The sequence below is a fragment of the Halichoerus grypus genome, chromosome 12 (assembly GCF_964656455.1).
Source record: "Halichoerus grypus chromosome 12, mHalGry1.hap1.1, whole genome shotgun sequence".
Classification (NCBI taxonomy): Eukaryota; Metazoa; Chordata; class Mammalia; order Carnivora; family Phocidae; genus Halichoerus; species Halichoerus grypus.
This window is the reverse complement of record NC_135723.1, coordinates 105688649-105716621: the sequence shown is the minus strand read 5'-3', so window position 1 is coordinate 105716621 and position 27973 is coordinate 105688649. Positions and strand designations below refer to the sequence as shown.

Here is a 27973-nt window from a genome sequence, read left to right as displayed (position 1 = left end):
CTTCCACCTTCTCAAACTGAAACTCTGTCCTCGTTCAACTCTAACCCCCTCCCCAGGCCCCTCTACTCTCCGTCCCTGTGAGTCTGATGCTTCCAGGGACCCCGTGGGAGGGGATCACACAGCATTTGTCCCCTTGTGACTGGCTGGTCTCACCTGGTAGAGGGTGTCAGGATTCCCTTCTTCTTACAGCCTGAATAATACTCCGTTCTGTGGATGGACCACATTTTGTTTCTCTGTTCATCTGCTGGTGGACACTTGGGTTGCTTCTACCTCTTGGCTGTTGTGAATAATATTGTGGGTGGAAAGTATTTCTTGGAGTCTCTGCTTTTAATTCTTCTGAGTATAAACTCAAAAGTGGAATTGCTGGAGCATATGGTAATTCTGTGTTTAATTTTTTTTAGTAACTGCTATACTATTTTCCACAGCAGCTGCACCCTTTACATTCCCACCAACAGTGCACAAGAGACTTGTTTTTAATTGTTCGCTTTTATTTTCATTTTTTTAAAGATTCATTCATTTATTTTGGAGAGAAATAGCACGCACAAGTGCGAGTGGGGGGAGGGGCAGAGGCAGAGGGTCACGCAGACTCCCCGCTGAGCATGGAGCCCATGACCCCCGAGATCATAGCCTGAGCTGGAACCAAGAGTCAAACGCTCGACTGAGCCACCCAGGCGCCCCTAATTGTTTGCTTTTTAAAGAAAGATCAGACTTGTCCGGATCCTTGATGTAGATTGTGAGTTTCTTGAGCTCTGGGGTCCCTCGTTGTGTGTACACGCGCAAGCTCTTGGCTCTTGCAGACACTCGTGGGGGCATTTACGGTACATGGTAGGTGTCAGGTGCTTCGCCTCTGACTTGATTTCACTGGGAAACATGAAGGCAGCTGAGCAGTGAAGAATGTTCTGTCCCTTGTCTCACTCTCAGCCTGGGGCAGAGCTGGCAATGTCCAGGCTGTGTATGGGTTGGCCCAGGCGTCTGAGCAAGCAGGCCCGGCCTGAGCATCTGGAGGGGCAGGCCCCCAGCATGGTGTGTGGATCACTGTTTAATCAGGGTAGCTCACAGCTGCCATCGGAAGTCAGAATCTCCTGCTCACACCCGTCCCCGTTGTGCATGTGGCTCCAGGCTGCCAGAAGGAGCTCTGGGAGCCACGTGGCACCAACCCCATGGCCAGTGCAGGCGTGAGGACGACCTTGGGAAGGGCCCTGGACCCTCTGGCCATGGGTGGCTTGTCATGGTGCAGAGAAAGTCCACTCAAAACCATTGCTGGTATCAGTTGGCTAAAAACAGCCATGTGCTGGTCCTCAAACCGTCAGTGGTTTATTTTTTTCTGATGTGGGCTTAGGCGATCAAAACGATGAGGGTATCTGGTCTTGCTTCCCCCGCCCTGGCCAGGTGCTAGCTGTCACAACTGCACAAGAGAGACGTCATGTCAGTCATAACGAGTGTGCAGACTCGAGGCCAGCCTGCCCCTTACTGTGTGACCTGCAGCAGGTCACTCAACCTCTCTGGGCCCTGGTTTTCCCACCGTGACAGTTCAGACCACTGAGAATTGTCGCAGGGTTAACTGAGTTGAGTGTGTCCGAATGTTGCTGGGACATCATAACTCTATGTGAACATGTTAGCTCTTCCTTTGAGAGCTGACAAACATGAGACCAGGGGATTTTGTCAATTGTTTCAGAACTAGACATTCCATCCCTGCAGCGTAACTACGATGACCACATTTTCTGCGTCAAAGACTGGGACACATGTTCGGGAAGGAAAGCTAATGCTCAGGGTGATGGTGGCCAGAGGGTGAAGTGGCCCATTCTGGAAGATCCTGGGCAGGACTCCCACGCATCGCAGATGCACGATACTGGGCAAGGTCCTGAACCTCTCTGTGCCTCGGTTTCCAGGTGCTGTGAAATGGGATGGTGACGTCCCGTGTAACAGCTTCGTGGGAGTGTGACTGTGACAGGGATTTAGAATCATCACATGGAAAAGACTTAGAAGAGTGCTCGGAACATAAGCTCTCAGTGAGCAGGGACGGGCTGGGTTTGCTCTTGCTGCCATCTTCACTGTTTTCCCTGCACAGCAGCACCCTGTCACCCACTTCCCAGCCGGACTGCCAGCCTGGGGCTTATGAGCCACCATTTCCCTTCCCAGACCTTGTCATGCTCCTTGGTGATGGGAGAAGTAGATCCCCAATATTCACACAAGGCGTGGCCGAACATCACCAGCTCCCGAGCTCGAGGACTGAGGCTAACACGCAGCTGCTGGACGGCTGATCCCTACCTCTGTCAGTCCCCAGCCGCGCTCTGCACGGAGTGTCCCTGGGGTCCGATGGAGCAGGCCCTTCCTGGGTGGCCGTTGAGAGGCCTTGTGGGTGCCCTGGGCAGCCCAGTGGGGTGGGGAGGGAAGCTTCCACCTGGAAGGGGAGAGAGCCTGGGTCCTAGGGGGCCTCAGGGGGGAGGCCAGAAGGAAGGAAAGGGTGGTTTAGCCGGGAACAGCTGGACGCGGGTGACAGGGTCTTTAGGCTGGCCTGCAAGGCGGGTGCAGGTATCTGTCTGCAGATGAGGGGGATCCCTTGGCCTGGTTGTGAACCTTGCAAGAACGTGCACAGATGGGTGTATGAGTGTGTAAGCGTGCGAGCTTGGGTGGGTGTGTGCTTGTGTGTACACATGCAAGTGTGCGTGTGCAAGTCCCTTACTCCCCCTGCCTCCCTGGGGAACAACACCATCACCATCTCTCCACTAGAGTCCAGCCAGCTTGTGGGGCCACTGGCTGGGTCAATTCCGAGTCTGGCCTGTCCAGGCTTCCCGGGAGCACCGCTGCCATCTGTCACCGATGAGGATCCAGTGATGCGGGGAGGCGGCCACGAGGGGTCACTGTTGCTGCTTCATCCTCACTGGCTACCGAGGTGCCAAGTTTGATGCAGGGTGGGGGCGAGCGATGAACCAGTTTTATAAACTGTATATGCTCCCTAGATGGCGGCTTATGGGTGCTCAGATGCAGCAGGTGCGGCCATGGGGTCAAGCGCGGGGACTGGGATCCCCGAACACGTCTCTCTCAGCCTGTGTGCCCTTTCTGAGCACTGAGTCAGATTCTTGGAATGCCCCAGGAGGCCCTGTGGTCAACCTGTTCTTACTTCCTGTGTTTCCCAGGCGAGCTCCCGGAGCTGTTTAGACACTCCTGTTCCTTTGGTCCCGCAGGGTTGGCTGGCCACTTCACAAGGTGAATGAATGCATCTGGTGTTTACGGTATGCATTATGTGAGAACCTGAATGCGTGTCACAGGTCATTGTTTCTGTGATTATGGAAAGAAGCAAGGCTGGTCCCTGCACTAGACTTCCTGAAGCTCTTGTTTTTACCCCTGCAAGGAATTCTGCATGTGGGTGATTTAGTTTATGTTTCTCTCCTGCCCAGTAATAATAATAATAATAATAATAATAATAATAATAATAATAATAATAAATTTTTTTAAAGAGGCTCCGCACCTGGCGTGGAGCCCAGCACGGGGCTTGAACTCACAATCCTGAGATCAAGACCTGAGCTGAGGTCAAGAGTTGGAAGCTTAACCAACTGAGCCACCCAGGGGCCCCCTGCCCCATAATTATTTGAATATCACCTCTGGTTCACCCTCATTTGCAAAGACTTTATGATTGCGACACCTTTTCTGCCTATCCCCTTCTTACTCCAAAATCAAGAACATTGTTCTTAAGGTTTCTAGGGAACCAAGATAATACATTTACACATGCATATTATTTACATGAATAAACTATTTATATAAATTGTTGAACAGGTATGTACATTGCAATCATTTCTAAATGTGCCCTAATTATCCCACCCTGAACATCTAAATAAGGTGATCACATTGTGTTTATGAATTACCTAGTCTCATTATTTCTTCCCAAAGAAATAATGAAGAAATGTAAAAAAGATGTATAAAAAATAAAACAGGTAAAGACATTACAAGAAGAAGAAGAGAGGGTTAAGTATCGTGGGTGCAAAGAACATGGTTGCTTCCTTGAAGAAAACACTAGCAGAGCCCGCACAACCAGGAAGGTCAGTAATGTGATGAGAGCTGCCCCGTGACCAGGCAGAGAGGGCCACTGGAAGGTAGAAGGTGGTCGGTCCTCGCCCTGGGGCCTGGGGGATTCCTCCCCTGGATGGGTCTTTTAGAGAGACACTGGTGATACTCTGAGGGATGTTTCTCGGTAGGTGTACAATTTAGGCTCCACGGGCTTTTTTTTTTTTAATGTCCTTTAATGCAAGCCTGAGGCGAGTTGCATGATGGAAACAGAATAGAAATGGTTCCCTCCTGGAGAGACCTAAACCAACCTGTTCAAGCCCACGGCTGCCTGGTGGTCTGACCTGCTGGTTTGGGGTGTTCTCTGGGAGGCCTGGCACTCAGCAGTCCCCAAAACGACAGCATCCTGAGAGGGAAGGCCAGTGCTCTGAACATAACGTCCCTTCCCCAGAGCAGAGGTCCACTAGGACCACCTCCTCCATGTGTGAGGGAGAACCAGTGCGCTGAACCTAATCAGAGTCGAAGGAGGAAGCGGCGCCGTGTTTGCTGAGAAAATGCAAAGGTGTACACCCGTCGTTTGCGGCACGAGCCCCCCTGGTTTGGTCTTGGCGATCCCCGGTCCTTCAGCCAGGTCATTTGCTGGGAGTTGTAGACTTGTAAATCAGTGTGAGATTCCAGCAAATTTGGATGCTAGCTAATGGTGTAATAAATTTCTGTGGGCATCTCAGCTTTTTTTCAGGCAAATGGAAAAACACCAGTTAATCAGTTACAAATATTTATTGAACCCACTGTGGGGGCACAGGACGGTGTCAGCTGTGGGAGCTCTAAGAGTCGGAGCTTCGATGCTTGCCGTCCAGGAGCCCGCGGTGCCCTGAGGAGAATGTCAGTGCCAGAGGGACGTGGAGATGTGTGTGCATGTGAGTGTGTGCACACGTGTGTGCTATGCGGCCCCACAGAGCAAGGGAGAAGTGGTCCGGGAGGAGGGTATCGCCACTGGCCTCCAGCAGTGTTTAGGGGACAGTGATGTTTATGAGTGAAAATGACTTTTGCCTGGGGAATAATGCTCCAGGGAACACTGGTTACAACAAATGTACAGACAATATAAACAAGCTGTTTTCTCACATTCTTCCAGAAATCCAGCAAAAAAAAATCATCAAGGTTTCTCTTTCTAATGGAAGAAACTAGCTGCCCAGTTGTGGATGACTGGTCAGTGATGCTCAGGTGGAGGCCAGCATCTGCTTTCTCGGGACCACAGACATCCCTTCTTTTTCTGTGTTTAAAACCGTGTACTCTCTGGTTTCCATAAGCTGTGGAGGTCCAGTCTTCTGCTCTGCAAAATAAAGAGGGGGATTACCGTTCCAGAAATCTGGGACTTGGGGACAGCCTTAGAACTCCCTGAGGTCAGCAGATTTGGGGATGTTAAGCACATGCCATGGTTCTGTGGTTGCTGTGGTTGCTGCCCACAGAGGTCTGGGCGGTGACCCCCCAGGAAGGGTGCAGTCTCAGCCCGGGCGCCGCTGGGGCATGTTTCCCCACCTCTCCCAGTTGGCAGGAAGGCAGCTTTGTTACTGCTTTGGAAAAACACGTGTTCTCTGGGCCATCTTTCAGAATATGTGCTTGAACCCTAGAACTTTCCTGTGCCACAGACACGTGGAAGGGGCTCTCCTGCAGCTGGGCGGCATTGGCATCCTAGGGGATCCCCTCTGAAAAGGCTGCAGATCTATCCCTTCTCTCGTTTCCATGCTGGCCATCCTCGCTGAACCACCCTCCTATGGACAGGCAGCTCCCTTCACCCCGTGGCTCCTGGCAGAACGAAACACCAGCCTGTAAGGTCCTAGCAGCTCCCGGGAGGAAGGCCCCATGCCCTCAGGCTTTGTCCGACTTGCTTCACGTCTTGGAGCTCAGTCCCTAGGTCCCAGAGCTCTAGGGATCGGGGACTTCCTGCCCTCCACAGAGCCTGCCCCCCTACCTAGATGTCCTTGCCAGCCCCATGTAGGCAACCCCGTTCTGTAAATGCTGGAGCCCAACCTGATGCCACTTTCCTGGGGCCTTTGTATGTTGCATGAGGTCAGTGCCCCTTCTTCATGCTGCCCGGTAGCATGTTCCTCTGTATTCTGTATCACAATCGTGCGTGAATAGTTTGCATGTCCACTTCTGCCCCAGAAGCATGTCCCACAGTATTCCGTCTGTCCAGCAGGTGACGTTAGAGCAGAGCTGTGCATTTCCCAAGGTTGGGGTGCAAGGCAGAACACGGGGCAGGGATGGACTCGCAGATGCACAGCAGATATGGGGCTGGAAATAATGCGAAGCGTGTTGATGAGAGTGTGCACACGGCCCTCTAGAGGACACAGAGAAAGCTCGCGAAGTTGTTTATTGAGTAATAAATACGGAAATCAGGTTTCTTTCAAGGTGGTATTAACAAGGCGGTATTAACAACAATTAACAAACAATATCTGTTTCCTAGATGAACTTACATGATGCTGGAATAGCAGTATCCGTGGGTTCTCACACTGAGTTTGGCCATTTAACAAACAGTCGAGGCTGTGTGTGTACGTACACACACATACATGTCACGTGCACAGCACAAAACACGCGAAGACAAAGGCATGACCGTGCAGCACACATGTAGAGACACACACATGCACACATGCACACACATGCAGACATGCTGACACACGCATTCATGAAAACAGTGCACATGTGCATGCACGTGCACACACACACTGTATACACACGTGTAGATGCACACACACACGCAGACATGCTGACATGCTGACACGCACGCATTCATGAAAACTGCACACGTGTGTGCATGTGCACACATACACTGTATACACGCGTGTAGATGCACACATGTGCACGTGCACATGCAAACACACCTACACGTGCATCTACAGAATACTGTACTGTACTTCTAAAAAAATTTATCTGTGTCTAAACGTGGACCTGCACAGTTTAAACCAGCGTGTTCAAGGGTCAGCTGTCTATGACATTCTGGAGAAGACACAGCCGTGGAGACAGTCAAATGACCAGTGGTGCCAGGGCTGAGAGGGGTAGAGCGATGAACAGGTGGAGCACAGAGGATCTTCAGGGCAGTGAACGTACTCCGTGTGATGCCAAAAGAGTGAATACGTGCCCTTGTGCATTTGTCCAGAGCCATAGGATGTCCAGCACCAAGAATGGCCCTGATAGGAACTATGGACTTTGGGTGATAATGATGTATCCACGTAGGCTCATCAGTTGGGGCAAGTGTACCACTCTGGCCAGGGCTGTTGATTATGGGAATGGGTATGCATGTGTGAGGGCAGGAGGTATACGGGAAATCTCTGTACCTTCCCTTCAGTTTTGCTGTGAATCTAAAACTGCTTTAAAAAATAAAGTTTAGGGGTGCCTGGGTGGCTCAGTCGTTAGGCAGCTGCCTTTGGCTCAGGTGATGATCCCAGGGTCCTGGGATCGAGCCCCGCATCGGGCTCCCTGCTCGGCGGGAAGGCTGCTTCTCCCTCTCTCTCTCCTCCTGCTTGTGTTCCCACTCTCGCTGTGTCTCTCTCTGTCAAATAAATAGAATCAAAATTTTAAAAATGATAAAAATAAAGTTTATTTGGGGCACCTGGGTGGCTCAGTCAGTTGAGCATCCAACTCTTGATTTCGGCTTAGGTCATAGGTCATGATCTCAGGGTTGTGAGATTGAGCCCTGCCTCAGTCTCCCTCTCTCTCTGCCCTTCCCCGAACTCACACACACTCTCTCTCTCAAATAAATAAATTAATTAATAAAAAAAGTTTATTTAAAAAATAAAGTTTAAAAAAATGTACTGGGGAAAGGTCTGTCCTATCAGCAAGGCTGTAGTCTAGGGGCAAAGAGAATCAATGGTTAGTTTAGTTTCAACTTTCAAATCATTAAAACCAAATTAGTAGCTAAAACTAATTTTAAAAATACAAAAAATACTCTGTATTACATTATATATATGTGTTTTAAATACATGTTTAAGAGAAAGATTTCAAGAAAATCCAATAAATATTTTTCTGAAAATATATTTACGACATTTTACAGCATAAACCAAATTTAAGGAATGATGCCATTATACTTCAGAAGGGAATTAATTCATTTGGAATGTTCCAAGATAGATAGGAAATGTTTGGCCACTTTTCACTGATGAGGACTCCAGCCGGGAGGGAGTCAGGAACCCGATTTCTCTTCCTCCTATGGCCTTGGTCACGATGCTCATTTGTAAAATGTGGCATCAGACCATCTTCATGCTCCTTCTAGTCCCCATGCATTATGATTTTACTTTCAAGATACTCCATTTGCAAAGGAAATTGAAAGTTTTAGGTGCATTCTAAAGAGTTCTTTGTTTTTCTCTTAGCCCCTTCTTCCTCCCCCTCCCCCCCAGTAAACACACCATCCACAGGCATGGTGTTCTTTGCACAAAATAAAATCAAAAGCACAGGGACACTTACTGTCTGTGTTTGTGTGGAGAAAATTGCGTCTCACTGGGTGGTGGCAGGGGGACAAGACCCTCCCTCCAAGAGAACTGTCGTTGGGAATCACTCTGGCCCAATGTGGCCATTGTGTTAATTGAAGGGAGTCGCTCAGACAGAGTGCCCCGGAGCCCAGTGTGGTGGCGATGGCAGAAGGTTGACTTCAGCTGTGCAGGTTGTCTTCCCAGATCCTGTGAGCTTTGCAGAGTCCCATAGAAATTCACGGTATGCTTTCGATACTTAAGAAGATTTTCTGCTAATCACACAGCACCGTCCGTCTGAAGCACATATGTAATATCAGACCAGTAATTACTGAGTCAGCCTGGCACTGGGCAAATGTGTTTCTGCTAATTAAACTTGTTGCATTTGAATGGCTTTCTTCAGCTACACTTCGTGCAATGAGCCCGTCGTGAACAATAAAGAAGTGCTTCCCCTTTCCGTCCGGGCCTGAAACTGCAGATGGCCGCCCTGTGTATCACGCACTGGCCCTTGAATTAGTCTTTTGTGTGTACGAAAGACAGTAATTTGGATGTTTGAACCCCCTACAGGAAGCTTATTTCAAAGTGAACAATTTGCCGAATAAAGACTAATTGGGGCCTAAATTAATTAGAAGGTGTGGTTTGAAAAGATGATGAGCAGAGTCTGTCATTTTAGACAAATGGAACAGAGCTAGATAAATTGGTCCCTGCTCATGTCTCCTGTTCTGGGAGCACCTCTCCTTTGCCACATTGCCGAAACTCCCCTTGAAACGGGCCTTGTTGCCATTCCTGGGTCTGCCCCCTGTTTGCCAGCCCCCTCCAACACGGCACCCGCATGGCAGACGCTTCCACAGTCCTCATGGCTTCTGCAAATTAATATTTATATTTCCTGGGTGTTCTGTTTCTCATCTGGAAAACTGGCCCTGAATGTTATTGATTTTTTTTTTTTGTCATGGGACTGTCAGAAGCAAAGCTTCACATCAGAAAGGTGAAAGCCAGGGGCAGGAAATTATAAAAAGTGAGAGGTGGGGAAGGCGAGGGAGCAAGGGATGCGAAATAGAATCGAAAACGCAAACGACTCTGCATTCACGTCCTTTTCTCTATACCTTTGCAATTGTGCTTTCCATGATGCTCTTTTATTTAAATAAACCCTTACTTTCCAAGTGCTTCTGAATTCTGATAGCGTTTTGATGACTTTCTCAAGCCGTGTTCCAAAGCCTCAGCACGGTGCATAATTAGAATATATTGCAAGGATGTGTTTAATACTTTTCTTCTCTCTGAAAACGAAATGTCACTTTCTCTTTCTTCTCTGCCTCCCTTTCCCCACAGATGGAGTGTTTGGAAGGTGCCAGAAGGTTCCAGCGATAGACATAGACCGCTACGAAGTGTCGCCGCTGGTTCTGCAGCGCCTGACCGCCACCTTGCAGAAGCTGTCCCGTACAGGTAGGCGGGCTTGGCCCAAAACTGTGTCCTGGGACTGGGCACACTTCTGGTGGCTGTGACTGCACTTGGTGCTCCGTGGAAATCGTGGGCCTCTTAGGTGGCGAGGAATTAGGAAAGTACGAAATTGGCCAGTGTTGCAATGGAGAGAAGCAGACTGGGAGCAAGCAGGCTTGCTCATGGAGTGTTCCGGCGGGAGTTTCCTTCGTGCGTTAGACGGGGCCCTGGCTTGCCGCTGCGCGTGCGGGACCCACAGCACTTCTGTCCCGGCTTCAGAGAGTCCGAGAGACCCGTGGAGTGGCCGGGCAGGCAGCAGGAGGCCGCTGGGCAGCCCGCTCAAGCCCACCTGGCCACACCCAACCCAGCGGCCGACCGGCCTCCCGAATATCTGCTTGCCTCTACATACTGTCTTTATGCAAGTTTCTGTTATACGGTTTTGTCACAGGAGATTGCTTTTATCTGTTTACTTCACAGGGGTGCTCAGAAGATAATTTTACAAATTACAATAATTTGAAAATTATTATGTGTAATTATCATGTGTAATTAATATTATGTATATAATTTTTATGATAGAGGGGAAGCTACATCAGCATGCTTACCATTACTGTGACCTGTTCCTCCTGCGGGGGTGGAGCCCTATTTCCTTGTACCCTTAGAGTCTGGACAGGAGCTGACTTGCAAACATCGCCATGGTGTTGGGTGAGGGTTGGGGGTGAAGTTCTTGGAGTGAAATTGCATGGTCAGTACCCGAATGGCCCTGCTGGGGGCCCAGGCCTGGAAGTGAGGGACCAGGAGAGCCCCTACATTCTTTCTTCCTCAAATCCTACAGGGCTTATCCATCGCTCCATAAAGAAAAGAAGGTCTGTGGTCTAGTAAGTTTGGGGAACAGTACTTGCTCTGTTCCTCCTTTTGAATGTTCGTAATGTACACTGGCGGGCTAACACACTGGAAAGTTCTGCAGGAGAGAATTATGTTAATTCAGGGCGCCTGGGTGACTCAGTCGGTTAAGACTCTGCCTTCGACTCAGGTCATGATCCTGGGGTCCTGAGAGTGAGCCCTGCGTCGGGCTCAGCAGGGAGTCGGCTTCTCCCTCTGCCCCTCCCCCTGCTCGTGCTCTCTCTTGCTCATTCTCTCTCTCTCAAATAAAATCTTTTTAAGAAAAGAACTATGTTTGTTCATTCACTCGCAGTCACTGGGCTGCGGCACCGTCCCCCCGGGACACCGGCTGTCCTGGGGTTCAGTCAGGGAGGCAGACCACGTGCATGGTCAGTTACAGGGGTTTGCTGTGTGCAGCTGTGGGAGATGAGAGAGCGTCTCCACCAAGCTGCTGTTCACGGGGCCTTAATCTGCAGGGAGACCGTGGGGAGGGACGGTGGGTGTGAGGTGAGAGGTCAAGGACAGGGACCGACAGGAGTCCATGACTGTTCTCGGGGCCTTGACCTTGGTGATGAGGTGTCCCGCAGAAGCCGGCCCCTCATCAGGGAGCTGAAGACACAGTTCCCAGGGGCTGGAGAGGCTGAATGGGGCCTTGGAGGAGCAGGGCCGCTGCTGCAGATCAGAGGGAGTGGGCAGAGGGGCAACGATGTGCGCGAGCTGCAGAACGACCATCTAGTTCATCGTAGCCAAGTCGTGTGGTAGCTTGGAGGACCATGGTCGAGCGTTCCTCCTTGACCAAGGTATAGTAGCAGGGCCGGAAGCAGTTTCTTGAAAGGAGAGTAGCTGTCTGCAGAGGACGTCATGGTTTGCTCCAAAGTCCTGCGGGTCTGCTCTGTAGTTCACCGACAGGAGCCGTTCGAAGGCTGCAACCATCATCCGCCTCTGCCACTGACATCCTTTGGTGTGCAAATGTCTTACCCAGAGATGCGGATAGTTGCTAGTCCTGCTCATTAGGTCCAATCAGCCTAATATTGTAACTGTACTGATGTCCCGTGCATGATGTCCTGTGGAAAGGAGAGCTAATTAAGGCCCCTGAGGACCAGATACTGACAGGGGGCTGGAGTGTTGATAGACCTATGACAGCACAGGGAAGATGCATTGCTGGCCTAGCCTGGTGAGAGCAGACGCTTCTGGTGATCTTTACTCCGGGCGTAGGGGACGCACTCACCGACTAGTAGCTGCACCGTGGGTCCCGTGCTGTGTTCACTGGTTCTATCAGGGAGACCACACTTGCTGTAGCAGCAAGCAGCTGGGTAGCTCACCCCCGGGTCAGTTCGTGATAACCCGCTGTCCTTCTCCGCCATCTGCCTGTCTTGTGCACAGGCCAGCTAGGGGCATTGAATGGGGTGTGGTATCAGTCACCGCCCCGCATCCCTCAGATCCTTGACGGTGGCACTAACCTCGCACTGATCACCCCCTCCAGGGATGCAGAACTGCTTTCGGTATACGGTGTATGGTTTTGTAAGGAGAGGCAGTCCTAGGGCCTTTCCCACCAGAATAGCCCTGGCTCCGCAAGTTCGGGAACAAGTGTGGGAGTTCTGCCGGCTGCCGAGTGTGTCTGTTCCAGTTACGGGTTCCGGAACTGGGGAAATACCCCAGGATGAATCTGATCACCTGGTTCCTATAAGCCCCTCTCTGACTGGTGGATCATAGTGACATTTGGGTTTCCTGGTGTTAGTGTCAGTCCAGAATCAGTATTTGGTAACCACTGAAAAATCTCATTATTTCCTTTTCCCTGGTGCACAGTCATCCTAGCAGAGGCCATAGGTCCCTTTGGGGAAAGGCTAGGAGAAATAATAACAGTACAGGTTTTTGGCTTGTGTAGCCTTCAGGGGCCTTGCCCCCACCCTCCACCTTCATTCATGGGCCTCTGGTCTGTGAGATGGAAATTGCCAAAGCTGGACATTGTTTTAGTTTACATTAAGGTTAACTTTTTGTTTTGTACACTCCACGGGTTTGCACAAATGTACACTGACCTGTGTCCATCATGATAGGATCATACAGCGTAGTTTCACTGCCCTAAAACTCCTCTGTGCTCCCCCTGTTCTTCCCTCACCCCAGTCCTCCAACCACTGGTCTTTTTAGTGTCTCCATAGTTCTGCTCTATCCAGAATGGCATGGAGTTAGAATCATATAGTATATAAGGTCTCTTCAGATTGGCTTCTTTCACTTAGTAACATACATTTAAGGTTCCTCCATGTACCTCCATTTTCATGGCTTCATAGCTCATTTCTTTTTAGTACTGAGTAACATTCCATTGTCTGGAGGGACGACCATTTGTTTATCCATTCACCTACTTAAGGGCATCTTGCGTGCTTCCAAGTTTTGGCAGTTGTGAATAAAGCTGCTGTAAACATCTCTGTGAAATTTTTTGTGTAGACATGTTTTCAGCTCTTTTGGCTAAATACCAAGGGGTACATTTCTGGTTCATATGATAAGAGCAGGTTTAGTTTTATAAGAAACCACCAAACTGTCTTCCAGACATGGGTGTGGAGGGGTAAGGGGTTACTAAACCTCTTTGAGACTCAATTTCTTCATCTAGTGAGTGTGGGCCATCTAGATCACCCAGCCCTGCCCTAGGTCACCCAGCCCTGCCCTGTGACATCTGTCTTGCTCAGAACTGCCCCCTTCCCCAGGTCTAAGTTGATTCCCTCTGGCTGGTCCTGAAGCAGGCTGCAGAGGTTTCTTGGGAGCCACCTGGCACCTCCCGCAGAAGCTGGGAGTGTCTGTCTGGTGGGTGTGGGATTCTGTCTGGTGGGTGTGGGAGTCTGTCTGGTGGGTGTGGGATTCTGTCTTGGAGATGGTGGGCGCTTCTGCTGCTGGTGGCTGTTTGCTGCTTAGTCACAGAGGGCATGTCAAAGTGACGGACGGGCTCACGGATGTACCCCTCAATTAGCTTGTACTTGTGAGGGCAAATTGCATTTTTCTTTTTGTTAGTGGCTTGGAAGTCACACCCCAATTAGGCTGGAGGTGTAGGTGTGAAGTGGGGTTTTATAGTCTAGTTTGAAAAGAAACTTCATGGGGAGAATCATTGTGCTTTTCTGAACCACACTGTTCTGAAGATTTCTGGAGATGATTTTTGTACATCCCCTCAGGCCCCAATGGCTCATGCTGGCCAGTTCTCTGCTACTCACCTCCCAGGTAGCAGATGGCTGGAACCTCTTCTCTGCTTCTTGCCTCCCTCGGTCAGCACATTGGAGATGCGTGGTCCACAAGGCTTAGGGGTAGACTCGCCTCCAGACTTCCCACGGTCCATGTGAAGATCCGGTTCTGGGGTCAGGCCTGCAGTTATTACACAGTTTAATGATGGTTCCTTGAGAAAATCATTATCCAGCTGGAGAATATGAAGTATGGGCATAAGTCTGAGCTGCTCTTTATAAGGAGTTGGAACCCTGCTTCAGAACAGGACAGGGGACGGTACTCTGGGCCGTGCTTTTTGCTTAGATCCACAGACTGACTCCCGAAGGACCCTTGCGGCCCCCTCCCCACCCTTCATTCCGAATCCTTATCTTTTCTTTCAGGGGACCTGGGAGGGAGAGAAAAACAGAGGAAAAGCACTTTCAGGTAGCAGAACGATCACAGTTTTTGACTTTGATATTGCCCCATGGTGAGCCCCCGTCTGGGTCTGATCGTTCGTGTGACCGGGCGCCCCTGGCTTCATCTTGGCCCCATCCCAGCCATGGCCTGACTCTGGAAGCCGACAAGGGCAGCCTCCCTGAGAGAGGCAGAGGTGGCACATTGTCTTTACGACCTTGCTCAGCGCCTGTTCCTCGGCATGCACCCCGCAGACCATCGGATCTTCCTGACTGCTTGTGAGCCTTGAGATTAGCTTTACTGCTCCTGTGTTTCTGGTGCGTGCTCCTGGAGACAAGGGGCATCTTCTTGGAGCCAGGAAGTCACACCAGCCACATGATGCACAGAGCTACACCTTGCTGAGTCCCCAGCCTGCTGCGGGCTTTGGCTGAGGGTCAGCTCTGGTGCATCACAGACAAGAGGACACAACTCTTGTGGATGGAGAGCTGAGCCTTCTAGCTCGTTTCTGCCCTAGGACAGCTTTCCTGCTGCCGGCTGCCTCCTGACCCGTTACCTCTCTTTCCTGGGGCTGTGGGTTTCCTCAGACTGGGAAAACTCATCCTTGGAACTTGGAAAATGCAGATCCATGGGCCCGTTCCAATGGTTCTGAAAAGAGCCACGGGGCAAGACCTGGGAGTCTGTGTCTTCAGTAAGCATGGGAGACAACCCTGAGCCTGGAGGGGCTGGTCCTCCTTGGCCCTTTGCTGTGTCTCAGCCCTGCCCCTGTAACCGCATCTGAGGGTCCATGCAGCTGGCCCATGCCCACGTACGGGGAAAGGGCCATGTCAACCCAACCGGTACGAATTTAAAGCCGGGTAATTTTGATTCTGGACTGCCCTGCTGTTTGTCCTACAGCAAGCCTTAGCATAAATGCAGTATGGCTGCCACTCAGTGAGCGGTCACCACCTCCACTCCCATCAACACATGTACACACATGCATCACACATGCATGCATCCGTGTATACAATGTGAGCACAAACGTGCATGCGTGTACTAATGCACACACATGAACACACGCACACCCACACATCCATGCGCACACATGCATACAGATAGATGCACACATGTACACATGCCACCACACATATGTACACCGGTATGGGCACACGGTCACATGCATGTGCACACATGTATAAATACATGCACACGTGCCTGTGCCCACATCACTTTGAGCCCCTCATCTAACACTTGTTTCAAACAGCACCATGTAATCTGGAACTCTTCCTCTGATTTCTTTTCAATAAGTGCTCTCTACTCTCGTTCTCAAATTTTCTTTGGATGTTTTAGGTTTTTTCACTCTGGTCATGAAAGGCTCAATATATAACACCCTGGAGGGGTTGGGGAGTTTATGTCTTAACGCTAAGGAAGCACTCTCCAATCCTGCTGGTTTCCTGAACTCGGTTAGCCTGATGTGAGGTGGTTTTTGGGAAGGGAGCTTTTTCAGAATCCCTTAAAGTCATTCTACCTGTGTAGGCACATTTGAAGTAGAGCGGGTTGTGTGTTTTATACATGAAGATTGCTGTTTGGCGACGTGGTTGCCGGTCTCATTGACGGCTGCTTGCACCGCCGTTGGGGAGCCTTCCTCATGAGGAAGGAAAGGAAAATGGGATTTAATTGTACAATTTTCTTTTTCAATGTAAATATATACATCAAGGAAAAAAATATGTTCACTTTCTGTTTACCATTCTTGTGTCCTACAAGAAGAACTCTTCTCATTGTTCTCTCATGTATTAAATTTTTTAAAAATACATTTCACTTCTTCTGACAAGCCATTAAAATTCAGCATTTAAATGTCACTCGTTGGCACATAATTTGCTGTCATGAAAACAACTATGGATTTATTTCCTGGCAAGAATCTCCTGTTGTATTGAGCTATATGTCAAAACCAAAAGCAAAAAAGCAAAATTGAAAAAAAAAACTAACACAGTTTTATAATTCCTTGAAAGAGAATGAAAAGAAATCATCTAATGGTATGGAACACCAGGATTGGCAGAGCGATTGCCGGACTTGACGGCCGTCTGCAGAGGAACTCGGCACTGGCTCAGCGTTATACGCGCGTTCTGCACCCAGTCGCTTTGTGCAGCAGGTCGAGCTGAGCGTTGGCGTTCTTCTTCATTTTCCTCCTTGATCAGTCTCTCTGCTTGCAGTCAACCTCCACTTACTAGCCTGTCTTCTCTTGTTTGAGAACCCTCCCTCTGTCCCGGGAAGTTGGAGTCATTCCTTCTTTCTGAGGTCCAGCTGAGGCCCCCCACGCCAAGTTCCAGGCAGATTCGCGCTGTGGGGTGGGGAGAGGGAGATGTGCGTGGAGGGCATGTACGGTCACAGAGCTGGTACTTGTCCTTCGCAGGATTTTCATTATGTTCAGTTGGACATTCACAGGTGGTGGGAACCTGGTAGAGGGGCCACTGAGAGTGGATGACGAGTGGAGGGGGATGGCCCGTGGGACAGAGCGGCACCTGGACCACAAGGCCCAGAACATAAAGAGCACTCATAAATCAGTAAGAAATGAAGTCCGCTCAGCCTCAGTAGAAGTCAGAAAAACGGAAGTTAAAATCATAAGAGTTTATTTCATTAACTATAAGATGGCAAAAATGAAAGAATCTGAGAATCCCAAGTATTGGCCAGAATCTAGGGCAAATTGGAAAGTCTTAGACACGGCTGACGCAACCATTTTGGAAGCTGTTTTGGCAACAGAGATAATTAAGTGAATGTCCTACATCACAGCTCTCCACTTCCAGCTATGTACTCCAGATTATATGTCTGTGCTCCAGACATCAGTGCTCGGTCTATAACCATCATTTTTGCTATGTCTGGCAACGCAAACCCGTGGAAATAACCTACCTGAACATCCATCAGCCAGGACGCGACTCAGCGTTATGCGTAGCCAAGGCCAGCAGACTGGATGCACCCATACCGGCGTGTCTGCATCTCACAAACGTGCTGAGCAAATAAAGCGAGGTCATGTAGAACGCGCAGAGTCTGAGACTATGCGGAGGTGACAGAGGAAAACAGTTACCGTCGGCAGTTTAGGAGAACTCACGTGTGTGGTCCACATGGAATGGGGGATACAGGGCGCTGAGTACAACGTGAGGACAGTTGTCTCCTCTGGGGTGAGGCAAAGAGAGAGATGCAGGCAGGGAGGGGTCTCTAATGTGGCCTTTTACATCTTACAGAAAACAGTGGTGAGTACAGGCTGTTTATTAGGTTATTTTATTCCCGTTTGTGTGCACGAAACACTTTATGATCTATTAAATAATAAAGAGGCTGACAGAGCAAGCAGAAGAGAGTACAAAGAAGGAACTAATGAAGGAAAGAGCAGAAAACAAGAAAGAGATAAAGAAATAACGAAAACATTGAGAAAACAAAAAACTGGGGTCTTCGACAAGACTTATAAAGCGGAGAGACCCCTGCTTGACCAGTACCAATAATAAAAAGGAGTAGATGTACGACAATGGGGAAGGAAGCGTCACTAGGGGTGAGCTGAATCTAAACATCACAGAAGAATACCATCAACCGCTTTGCTCTAAGGAATGTGAAAAGGCAATTAAAAAGAACTATAAACCAATAAGAGTGACTCCGAGTGGTACAGAACACTTGGATAAGCCTAATCATTTAAAAAGTCATATACCTACATTTTCAGAAAGTTGGTGTTGTAAATGCAGTAAGCACCGTGTATATTCATAGTGGGGAATCCGTTCTGTTCACAAGCTGTCCTCCCTCAGACAGAGGACCCGCCGCATGTACGGACGACGGTGCAGCCCTCCTCAGCCCTGCAAACACAGGGTCCTAGAGCACCTGTCACTTTCAACACTGGCGTGTGGGGTGTATGCACATAGCAGCCCAAACCCTGCAAAACCCTTCGTGTGACTGAACATTGACCACCCTCTCCTATTTGGCAAGAATCCTCCGGAACCACATTTTCTTTGCAAGCCCGTATTTGTTTGTAACATCTCCTTGGCTCTAAAGCACCACTCCTTACTGGTGGGTTTTGCCATCAAAGGAGAAATGAGGGGTCTTAAGTAAATGAAAACCCCTCCCAAGACAAACATTTTCTCTGTAAAGAAGTAGAAAGAATAGTCAAGGTGAGCTTGCAATATTGTGGGCTGAGGATTGCTGAGCTAGAAGGAAATATGGCGTCCAACGAATGGACTAGCGAAGTCATTCACATTGCAAAGGCGGCCTCTCTACTTCCTGAAGCGTTCTTGGCAGATTTCCTTTGAACAAAGAGCTCCCCTGGTACATTTCAGAATTGGTTTCCAGATTATTGACACCAGGACAAACATGTGAAAGCCGAAGAGTTAGCAGCTACTTCTAAATGTTGATCAGTCTGAAATGAAGAGAAAATAGTCCTGTAGTTAGAAGAGAAAATATGATCGATTTTTTAAGCTTTATTTCTCCTTAGCTCTTCAGAGCTGTGATACCAGAAACGACATAGTTCTTTATTAGGTTAGGAATAGCGCCTATTCCTCTAAGAACTCCATTGTGAGAGAGCCAGTCTTGCTCTGCACACTGCGTTTTCACCGTTGTCTCTTGAGGAGCAGAGTAACTAGGAAATATATGTCTTTGGGGGTAAAGATCCCATATTTTCTGTGATTTTCAAGGACTTCCAGAACGTTGTTTCTGGCCACACTCAGTGGGCCCTCCTGCAGTCCACCTGCCCCTGCCTGGCGCTCAGTGTTTTGTCCAGGAAGCTGCCGTCCTCCCAGGAGCACCAGGGGGCCTCTGTGCCCACATCCCACACCCTGCCTGCCCCATCGGCAGCCTCCAAAGGATACACACAGCTGGGGACGAGCGGATGGGCCAAGAGGGTGTAGACTAACCGACACAAATTCATCTTTCGTGGATGTAACTCTTGAGTCACGTCCACCATGGTATCTGATAGTGTGCTGAAGAAAGCTGGCAAGATGATGATTAGATACTAACACCAGGTCTCAGCAGCCCCCGTGTCATGGTGGGAGTGTGGTGAAGCGCAAGGTGGGGCAGGGTTCAGTGGACACACGTGTCCCGGTTCTCAGTAAGGTGAGCAAATCACACGGAAGGACATGGAAGGAGACAAGCTCTGTGTCCCTTCAGTGCTGAGCTTCTCCCCCTTCCTCTCCTCCGCGGGAGTCTCCCACTCACCAGGTCCTCCCCCAGTTCTCGCCTCCAGCCTGCTTCCCTGTCCTGTTGCGTGACCCCCTCCAGCGGTTCATCCAGACGCATTTCTGATGTTGCAGTGCACTTTCGGGACTGATGACAGACAGTTGCATGACGGATTCTCAAAGCAGAATAGAGGCAGAAGACAGAACTCTGCTCCCTGAGCTGGGATGCACTTAGCTGACACCAGAGTGAACCTTCAATTTACATGGAAGACTGACGACAAACATGGGAGCAGAAATGAAAACTAGTTACTTGTCACTTAGAGGGCAAACCAGAGTCATTCTTTCTATGTATTTGAGAATCAAATTTTTGCCTTTTAGAAGATGCTTGGATATCAAGAAAAACTGACAAACTATATATTGTCCTTATAATTAAAAGGTAGATTTCTTAACTTTGGACACTGGAAAAACTTGCATTTTTTTCTCATACAAACTAGATATTTTGCTTTTTAATTTTAAAGCATGAAGCCAGGTAGACCTCATCCTATTAAAACTGGAAAAGCTAAAGGCTCATTGAGGGTGCTGTTGAGCATTAATGGAAAAACCACCCCGGAGGCTGGCATCTGCTTTAGAACACCCTGGAGTGGGGACCATTCTCTACTTCAGGGAGACTTCATTTCCGACACGACAGAGCCTCCCTCCTCAGGAGAGTTAGATGTACCCACAGAAGCGCAGCCGGGGCCTGGGAAACCTGGGAGCTTCCCAGAAGGCACAGAACACCTTGCATTTCTGAGAGAAGCAGGAAGGTGGGGCGGGGTGGGGGGGGGGAAACACCAATTTATGGGCTGTAATTTAGTGTTAAACCTCACTAAAAGCTCTGTAGGTCATGGAGCCGATCTTCTGTTCTTTGAAATAATTCATGCGACAGGCTCGTGTATTACCTGTCTTACCAAATAAAAGCCTTGGGACTCAGGTGGGCAGATAATTACAAATGGATTCCGGACCTCTCATTTTGGAAATAGTTTTTAGCCCTCCTCTGCTTTCTCTCCCTCTTTCATCTCTCTCTTCTTGAGTTAAACTTTCTTGTGATTGTGTAGGGTTCTGGGGGTGTTAGCTGGTCTGTGAGTAAATGTCAAAGCTATGTGAAGAAGTCACTTTTATCTGAAGTCAGGAGTTGAATGACAACGTGCGGGAACATCGGTGCAGGCAGAGGGTTTCTCCGCGCTGCGTCCGTCCTCTGCAGGTCGCCTACGGACCAGGAGCCAAGCAGCAGACGTACCGACGCGCTCGGCTCTTCGGGGTGGTGTGCTCACCACAGAACACTCCGTGAATCTCATGTTTCAAGACAAAAGGCAGGTGGATAAACACCTTTGGTAAAACATTAGAAACCAACCCAAACTAAAAAATTAGTTTGTTCACCAAAACTAAGGGCGGAGGGGCTCCTAGACCTTCGAGAGAGAAACAAAGCAAAAGAAAAACGCACACACACCAGAGGAAGCGCAGTTCTGTACTGCGACTTTGTCTGAAATCCTCAAGCGTGAGACAGTCATCGGTAGATCCTGGTAACGGAGCCAGATGCCCGCCAAGGGAAGTCGTTGTAGGTCAGTGGGCTGACGCTGGCGACGGCAGGTAGAGAATTCTAGAATGCCACATAAATGGAAGCTGCTACAGGCAAATGGAACAGAGTGGGCACGGGCCTTTCTCTTGCCTCGTGGCACTGAACCCCCCACCTCCCCTCGGGATGGAGATGCTTCCTGCTCCTGGCTCAGCAAGTCCCGCTCCTGGCCAAGAGTCCCGCATTTTATCCTTCAGCTTCTTTAGGAATCGGACACCCCTGTCCCCAGATACTGCACAGGTATTCCCACATCCAGTCAGCCACCATTTAGGGAATGTTCCCGCTGTCACTGGACCTGGAGATGGATTATCTCAGACATTCTCTTATTAGTAACAGAATGGTGCGGCGCTCCACTGGGCAGAGGGCAGGTGCTCACTAGACACAACATTTAAGGGTCAAAGTGGGTTTTCTGATTGTCCTGAATGCACGTTTGTGCTCACGGTTTCCCTGAACACTAGGAATTGCTTCTGCGTGACTCGTTTTACGGAGCAGACCGCCCCGCAGGCTGACCCCGCGGCCTCGAAGGTGAGTACTCATGCCCTCAGAGGCCACGGTGGGTCCGGCCCAGCGTTGGCTGTAACTCCCGGCTCAGAGCTGGGTGTTCTTCACTGTGTCCACCTGCCCGAGGACCAGTGCACAGACAAGAAACAAGATGTGGAGCGAGTGGCCTGTGTGGATGTGGGTGTCGGCATTCCGCTCACACCGACGGGGACGTGCAGGCCCTCTTCACATCTGCAGCTACACACAGAGACCACTGTGTTGTGTGTGGGGGAGGGATGACAGGCCACACGAGGAGAAAAGCCGGAGCCCGGGCCAACTCCTGGGGAGGAGTTCCGAGGCTGGAAGGACGGGCCAGGCCCACCTACCAGCGTGCAGGGCTCGCCGGGGTCCCACCTGTCAGACCGGGCTCTGCATGGTGGAGGGGCGTGAAGCTCACTCTCTGCTTCATGTGGGGCCTGTAGCGAGGTTAGGAGCCGACGGGGGCTTGCCCCTTGTCTCCAGGAGGTGCGTGGCAATCAGCCATTGCCACCTCTCATTAACAAGCGATGCTTGGCCCCTGGCGTTTCTTTTTCACCACAGTCCTGGCGCATCCTCCTGTCCCTTCAGTGTGGACACGTTGACCCAGCAGGAGACTCCCCACGCAGCCCTGGTGGGGGTGTGATGATGGGCTGTGCGCAGTGGCCGGGGAGTCCCACCAGGACACTTGGGATGGCCTGCATTTTCAGCTGAGAGCAAACAAGACCGGGTCCAAATGCTAAAAACCAAAACAAAAGTGAACAAAAACTGAAAACAGGGCGAGCATTTACTGAGATGGCTGGTGCTGGTTGGAATGGTGTTGTCACCCCTTCGGTTATTAGTGAGGGGTAAGGCCAGCATGCAGGCGCGGAAGGCTGCGTGGAGATGACGGGTGCAGACAGGGAATAAGTGAACGTGGAGGGGGTGTAGGGAAGTCCTCGGGGGACTGAGATGAGGGGCAGGGAGAGAAAGATCTACAAGCCTGAGAAATGCAGCTGTGAGCTACGAGTTCTCCCATGTGGTCATGAGGAAATGCACGGACGGTTTGTAGTGCTTTCCAGGACATCTGTAGTGTAGTGATCAGGGCCGTGGGCTCTGAGTCAATCCCTGCGCTTGCTGCCAGTGTGACATTGGGTGGGATCTGTGCAGCCGGCCGAGCTCCGGGGTTCTCAGCAGCACCGTGGGGATCATTACCTACGGAGTGATGGAGATGTGTAAGAAGTGCTAAGCATCGTGGGCCGGCTATTTGATGTTATTATTACTCTTTTAGAATGTAGCCAGTACTGGGGCGCCTGGGTGGTCAGTGGGTTGAGTGTCCGACTCTTGATGTAGGCTCAGGTCGTAACCTCAGGGTCGTGGGATCGAGTGCTGCACTGGGGAGTCTGCTTGAGATTCTCTCTCCGCTTCCTCTGCCCCTCACCCCCCTCGTGCTCTCTTTCTGTCTCTCTCTAAAATAAATAAAATCTTAAACACCACCAACAACAAAACGTAGCCAGTAGTGAGTCATGTGGGTTCAGCTTCAATGCGGATCGCACATGTGAGCAACATATATTGGACACGCCCATGAACACCAAGAAATGCATGTACATGTGTGTCCGTGTACTGGGGAGAGTCCGGGAATGTCCAGTGGAAATATAATGACCTCAAAATACATTTTGGATCATCTCTTTTAAGCATATTTTAAACATGTAGTTGATTAACATATGACCTGCTTTTCATTTCCTTAAAGTAAAAAATGTTTTGAAAGCAGAACACAATCATTTGGCAGAAAATGCCGTTGTATACAGTAGGCCATTTTAGTGTTTGCTTCTCTGAGACATGGAATCAAAGACCGTCCTAGGTGGGTGCTTGGAGTGTATTTTGGTCCAAGTTTCTCACCGTCTCTGCTTTTCTGGGCATCAGGGAGATTGTCAGGTGATGGGCCGGGCTTTGTGCGGCTGGGGAGACTGTGGTGATGGGCCCCATGTGTCTCAGCACTACCGATGAGTCCTGGAGTGCTTGCTGGGGGACGGAGGTGAGCGGGAAGCTGATGCCCACCCACCCATTTCTGTCCTCTTGCCTTGGAGTCTGGGTGGCCAGCTCGGGATGATCTGTTAATCACCTGAAATGGGGACTCGCTTTCCTGTTCATGGATGCTAGGCGGCATCCATGACTAAGACGCTTGCTGGGTGTCTTCTTGTTGATGATATGAATCATAAATTGCATGAGCCAATATGGTTTCTTTCATATATACAGTTGAATATACTCTCCAGATGAGCTCATATCCCTCTTTTCTATATTTCGGTGTGTTTTCCTTCGGGGATGTGAAGGCCCTGCTGTAGGAGGTTAGAGAAGGGGAGAAAGAGGCCGGTATCTGTGTTCCGGTTGCTGAGCCAGCCACCTGTGTCATCTCACTTAAGATGCAAAATATTTTCTAAAATAAGCATAATTATCTCAGCTTTACAAATGTGGCCGGTGAGCTTTAGGAAGTCTTCATACATTGGCCAAGGCTTTTGGTCTCTACCCTCCCCCCCCAAATCTGCTGTCTGCCCCGCAGCTCGGTGATAACTCTCTCTCGCTCACTCTGAAGCCCCATGTTGTATCCTCAAAGATGTCTGCTTCACCCTAGATTTCAAATACAAAATAGACCTTTTTCCTCTTACTTTTGGTAAGTCACTTACTTTTCCCAAGACAACAGAAAAAGACTGGTTACTCGGTTTGTTTTTAGAATTATGTGCTTATGATGCTGGGTGAGAATTTGTTTAGAAACAGCAGAAAATGTATCCTAACGCTTTCTTGGGTGGATGTCTAATTTCTTCTGTTTCACTGCTCTGCACAAAGACGGAGCCACTCCTGAGGGGGCTTGGTTATTAATGACGGGGACTGTAGTCACAGGCTCCGCCAGACCTTACTCATGGCCTGGCCTCCCTAATCAAAGCCAGAACCACTTCTTAGAACACAGCATCTCCTTAACCTTATCCACAGAGGAAACCTTCACCCTAGACAGGTTTCTTACAAGAGGGGAGTTTCCAGAAGGCCACAAAGTCTGGGTGACGGAGGCTGGGTTTTGAGCAGGAAGCCCCAGTGCGGAGAAATGGCCTCTGCCCATTTCTCCCACTAGCAGAGATGGGGGCCACCTGAGACCTTTAAAGTCTCAAGAACACTAGGATTTACTCTGGTTTTATATGTTACTGACTCAAAAGCCTTTATGGAGAACCGTCTTTGTCAGGAGCCGAGACTGGGGGCACAGCCCCTGACGGACATGCTGCCCAGGCCACACGGTCATCTTGGTGCCTGTGTTCTTCGGTGGCACGTGGCGGGACGAAGGGCCAGTGCTCCCGTGTCAGGGGAGCCAGGCTCCGTGTGTCCCCTCCCTCCCTGGGCCCCCTCCCCAGCCTGGATCTGTTCCTCCCTCTGTCAGATCAGGAGAGTTGAAAATTGGACTTTCATGGTTGTCGGGAGGATCATAGGAGATGGGGGTGCGTCACTGTGCTGTTCTCGTCATGTTTCTGGGCACGCGGCCATGCCCGACCTCCAGGTTTTGGGCGACCCCGTTCTCAGTGAGAAAACCTTACGCACGCACTCCAGTATTCTTGCTGGACTTCAGTGTTTAGGAACACATACCGCTCTATCGTTCTGTGTGCTTCCAAACCACAGAAACGTTCACAAGATGTGATGAAGAGCACACGGTCAGCACTTGTGAGAGCCGGCTTGTCCTTACACTGGCGTGTGTCCGGTTCCGGGCAGTCCCTCGGGGGTCCGGCCGGCGCCCGCCGCAGGATGGCAGGCTCGCTGTCTGTCTGCTTTCCCGCTCACCCTCGGTAGGCGTTTCTTCCTCTAATTCGAACTCAGTAGTTAAACTCTCTCTGCAAAAACACTTCTTCCGTTGTTCAACGTTTGGGAAAATTTAAAATTTGATAATACAGTCCTCAGAAAGAAAGAGGTTTGTGATTTTTCTCTTGTGAAGTTAATGAACTGGCTCGGAGAATCTAGCGTGGTGGAAAAAACCAAAGGCCACGTCTGAGCCTCAGTGTCCTTCACGGCTCTTCCTCCTTTGTCATTCCATGCTCTTTTCATCTCCTCCTTCTCTTTTTATCTGCTCTGTTCTCTCTATAAAACCCTGCTCTTTCTCCCTTTATCTCAGTGCCATAATGAAAGGCCTTCAAAGACCGAGTTTCAAAAAAACATCCCCCAGAGAGGGCCAATTAAATACATAAAGATGGTTTGTGTGTAAAGACTGGAGTCTTCAGGGCTATGAGGTTATCTTGAATCTCCAGGTGGAGGGCGGACGCTGGGGGCACCTGCAGCTCCCTCTTGCCCTCTCCTTCCTGTCGCGTGCGCAGCAGATGGTGGGAACGCGGCAGGGCCGGCGGGACCCTGTTCCACGTGGGGCCTCTGACAGCACCCCTCCCCCTCCTTCCGAGCGGCGGGTCTTCAGCTGTCGCTTGGCAAAGTTTAAGAGCGTGCGGCCTCCCTGAGCTTGGCTTCTGCGTGCAGAGAGCTCCAGCTTCTGGCTGGGTCCCCGTGTCAGGGACAGATGCATGGGGCGCAGATTTAGGGTCTGCGGTGTTCCAGCCGTGGGATGGCACGCGTATAGTTATGCAGTCTGTAGAGAAGGGATGGGGCAAACAAAGCCTTACGCAAGTTTAGCTGTCTGAGAACAAGTTGTTTTCCAGGATTTTGGGCAGTTCAAGAGCCGCTGTGGAACACTCAGGTCACGCCAAGGTTTGTGTAGCCAGGTACACTCGGTGAGGTCAAGCTCATGTGCCAGTTCAAACCAGGAAGTGAATGGCACGGTATTGGTTATTGATCACATTGATTATTTTTCGATGGTGTGATTTGACCTTCACACCCACGCTTCAGGACTGAGGTGGGAGGTCACCCTGTAGGAGGCAAGTGGTTCCTGCCTTCAGTTTCCACTGTTTTATTTGTGAGAAGTGGCGTTCTGGAAGGATATTCCCACGTCTTCCTGGAATGATCACCTGGGGAGGCTGCAGGAGCGGGTGTGGGCGGTCCCCCCCGGGCCTCCTCCGGCTGCCTCAGTACATCGTGCAGGGTGAGGCCTCCGAATCTGACACACATCTCTCTCCAGGTAACACCCAGGCAAAGATGCAAGCTCCTTTCATTTTGCTGAACATTTAGGGCAAGCCTAAGAACAAAACCTGTTCTCCTCACACAGGTGACTCTGTGAGAAATGCTGTGGGCGGGAACACCGTCCAGGGCCTGCGCGGAGCTGAGCACCAGGTGATGCAGGGCGGCGGGGGGAGTTGACGGTGCTTCTCTCGGGCTCCGCTCTGAGGGTGCGGCCACGGCTGTGTGTGCCCCCCTGTTAGGGCCTGGACGGAACGTGTGGTAAAGCCGTGGGCGGTCCTCTCCCCCACAGGTCGGCGAGGGGAGGACGCATGGGTGCCAGCTGGGCTGGGAAGAGGAAGAAGGAGGAAACATTTTTTTTTTCTTTTTGCCAATTCAGTTTTGGAGACAGGACATTTGGGACAAGGGGGGGCTGTGGGAGCATTTGGGACAAGGTGGGGCTGTGGGAGCATTTGGGACAAGGGGGGCTGTGGGAGCATTTGGGACAAGGGGGGCTGTGGGAGCACCTCACGGGGACAGTGCTGCCATCTCCGTCAGGGGAGGTCACCCCAAAGTGTCACAAGGTGGTGTTTCTGACCCGCCCAGGGGCCTGCTCTGTTGAGGTGAAAGTTGGGACAGGCCGGACCACGTCCCTGTCGCACCATCACCCGCACTCCTCTTGCTGGTGTCCCGTGCAGTATCTACCAGGTCGATCCCCTCAGATAGGAGGTGCGAGGCTTGCAGATTCAGGTTGTTCCTGGAGGACAGAGAGCAAGTCCAGGCCAACCGCGTCTCCTGACCCAGGACACGTTCATTGCGCAGTGGCCCCATCCAGTGGTGAAGGCTCTGACTTCTCACCACTCCAGGCTATTCCTGCACAGCTCACGTCCCAGGGGCCAAATGGGTATCAGAGGTGGGCCTGGAGGGCGCTTTTTCAAAGCCGTAGCCCCACCTCCTTGACACCTTGTCTTTAAAGCAAACATAAATCAAATCACTGTGCGCAGATGCACCTTCCCTGTTATCCGAATGCCTGCAGGAGGTTTCGGTTTGGGACCTGCGAATGTCTTCCTGTGCATGTGTGTGTACATCCACGAGGAGGATGGGGCCAGGCAGAGGGGCTGCTGTGGAGGTTTGCTCTGACACTTACTTGGGGGACTCAAAGGGTCAAGCTGGGCAGCAGGCACGTGAGGCATGTGAGCCCCGCCACAGCTCTGTGCTGTCTCTGGTCTCACAGAAAGACTCTGTGGCCAAGGGCATCTCAACTCCCAGATCAAACACTCCATGCATCGAGTCCTGGGAGCTCTGGGCTT

The 27973-nt window shown here is 50.5% G+C and overlaps 1 protein-coding gene across 7 annotated transcripts in view; it reads left to right on the top strand.

Annotated features, from left to right (window-relative positions):
- PTPRN2 (protein tyrosine phosphatase receptor type N2) overlaps positions 1-27973 on the top strand; it is an 822826-nt gene that overhangs the window by 227685 nt on the left and 567168 nt on the right. For all 7 annotated transcript variants that reach the window (XM_078059815.1, XM_078059811.1, XM_078059813.1 and 4 more), the window contains one exon: positions 9786-9899. In XM_078059815.1, coding sequence (XP_077915941.1) covers positions 9786-9899 — 114 coding nt within the window. The remainder of the gene's footprint in view (positions 1-9785; positions 9900-27973) is intronic.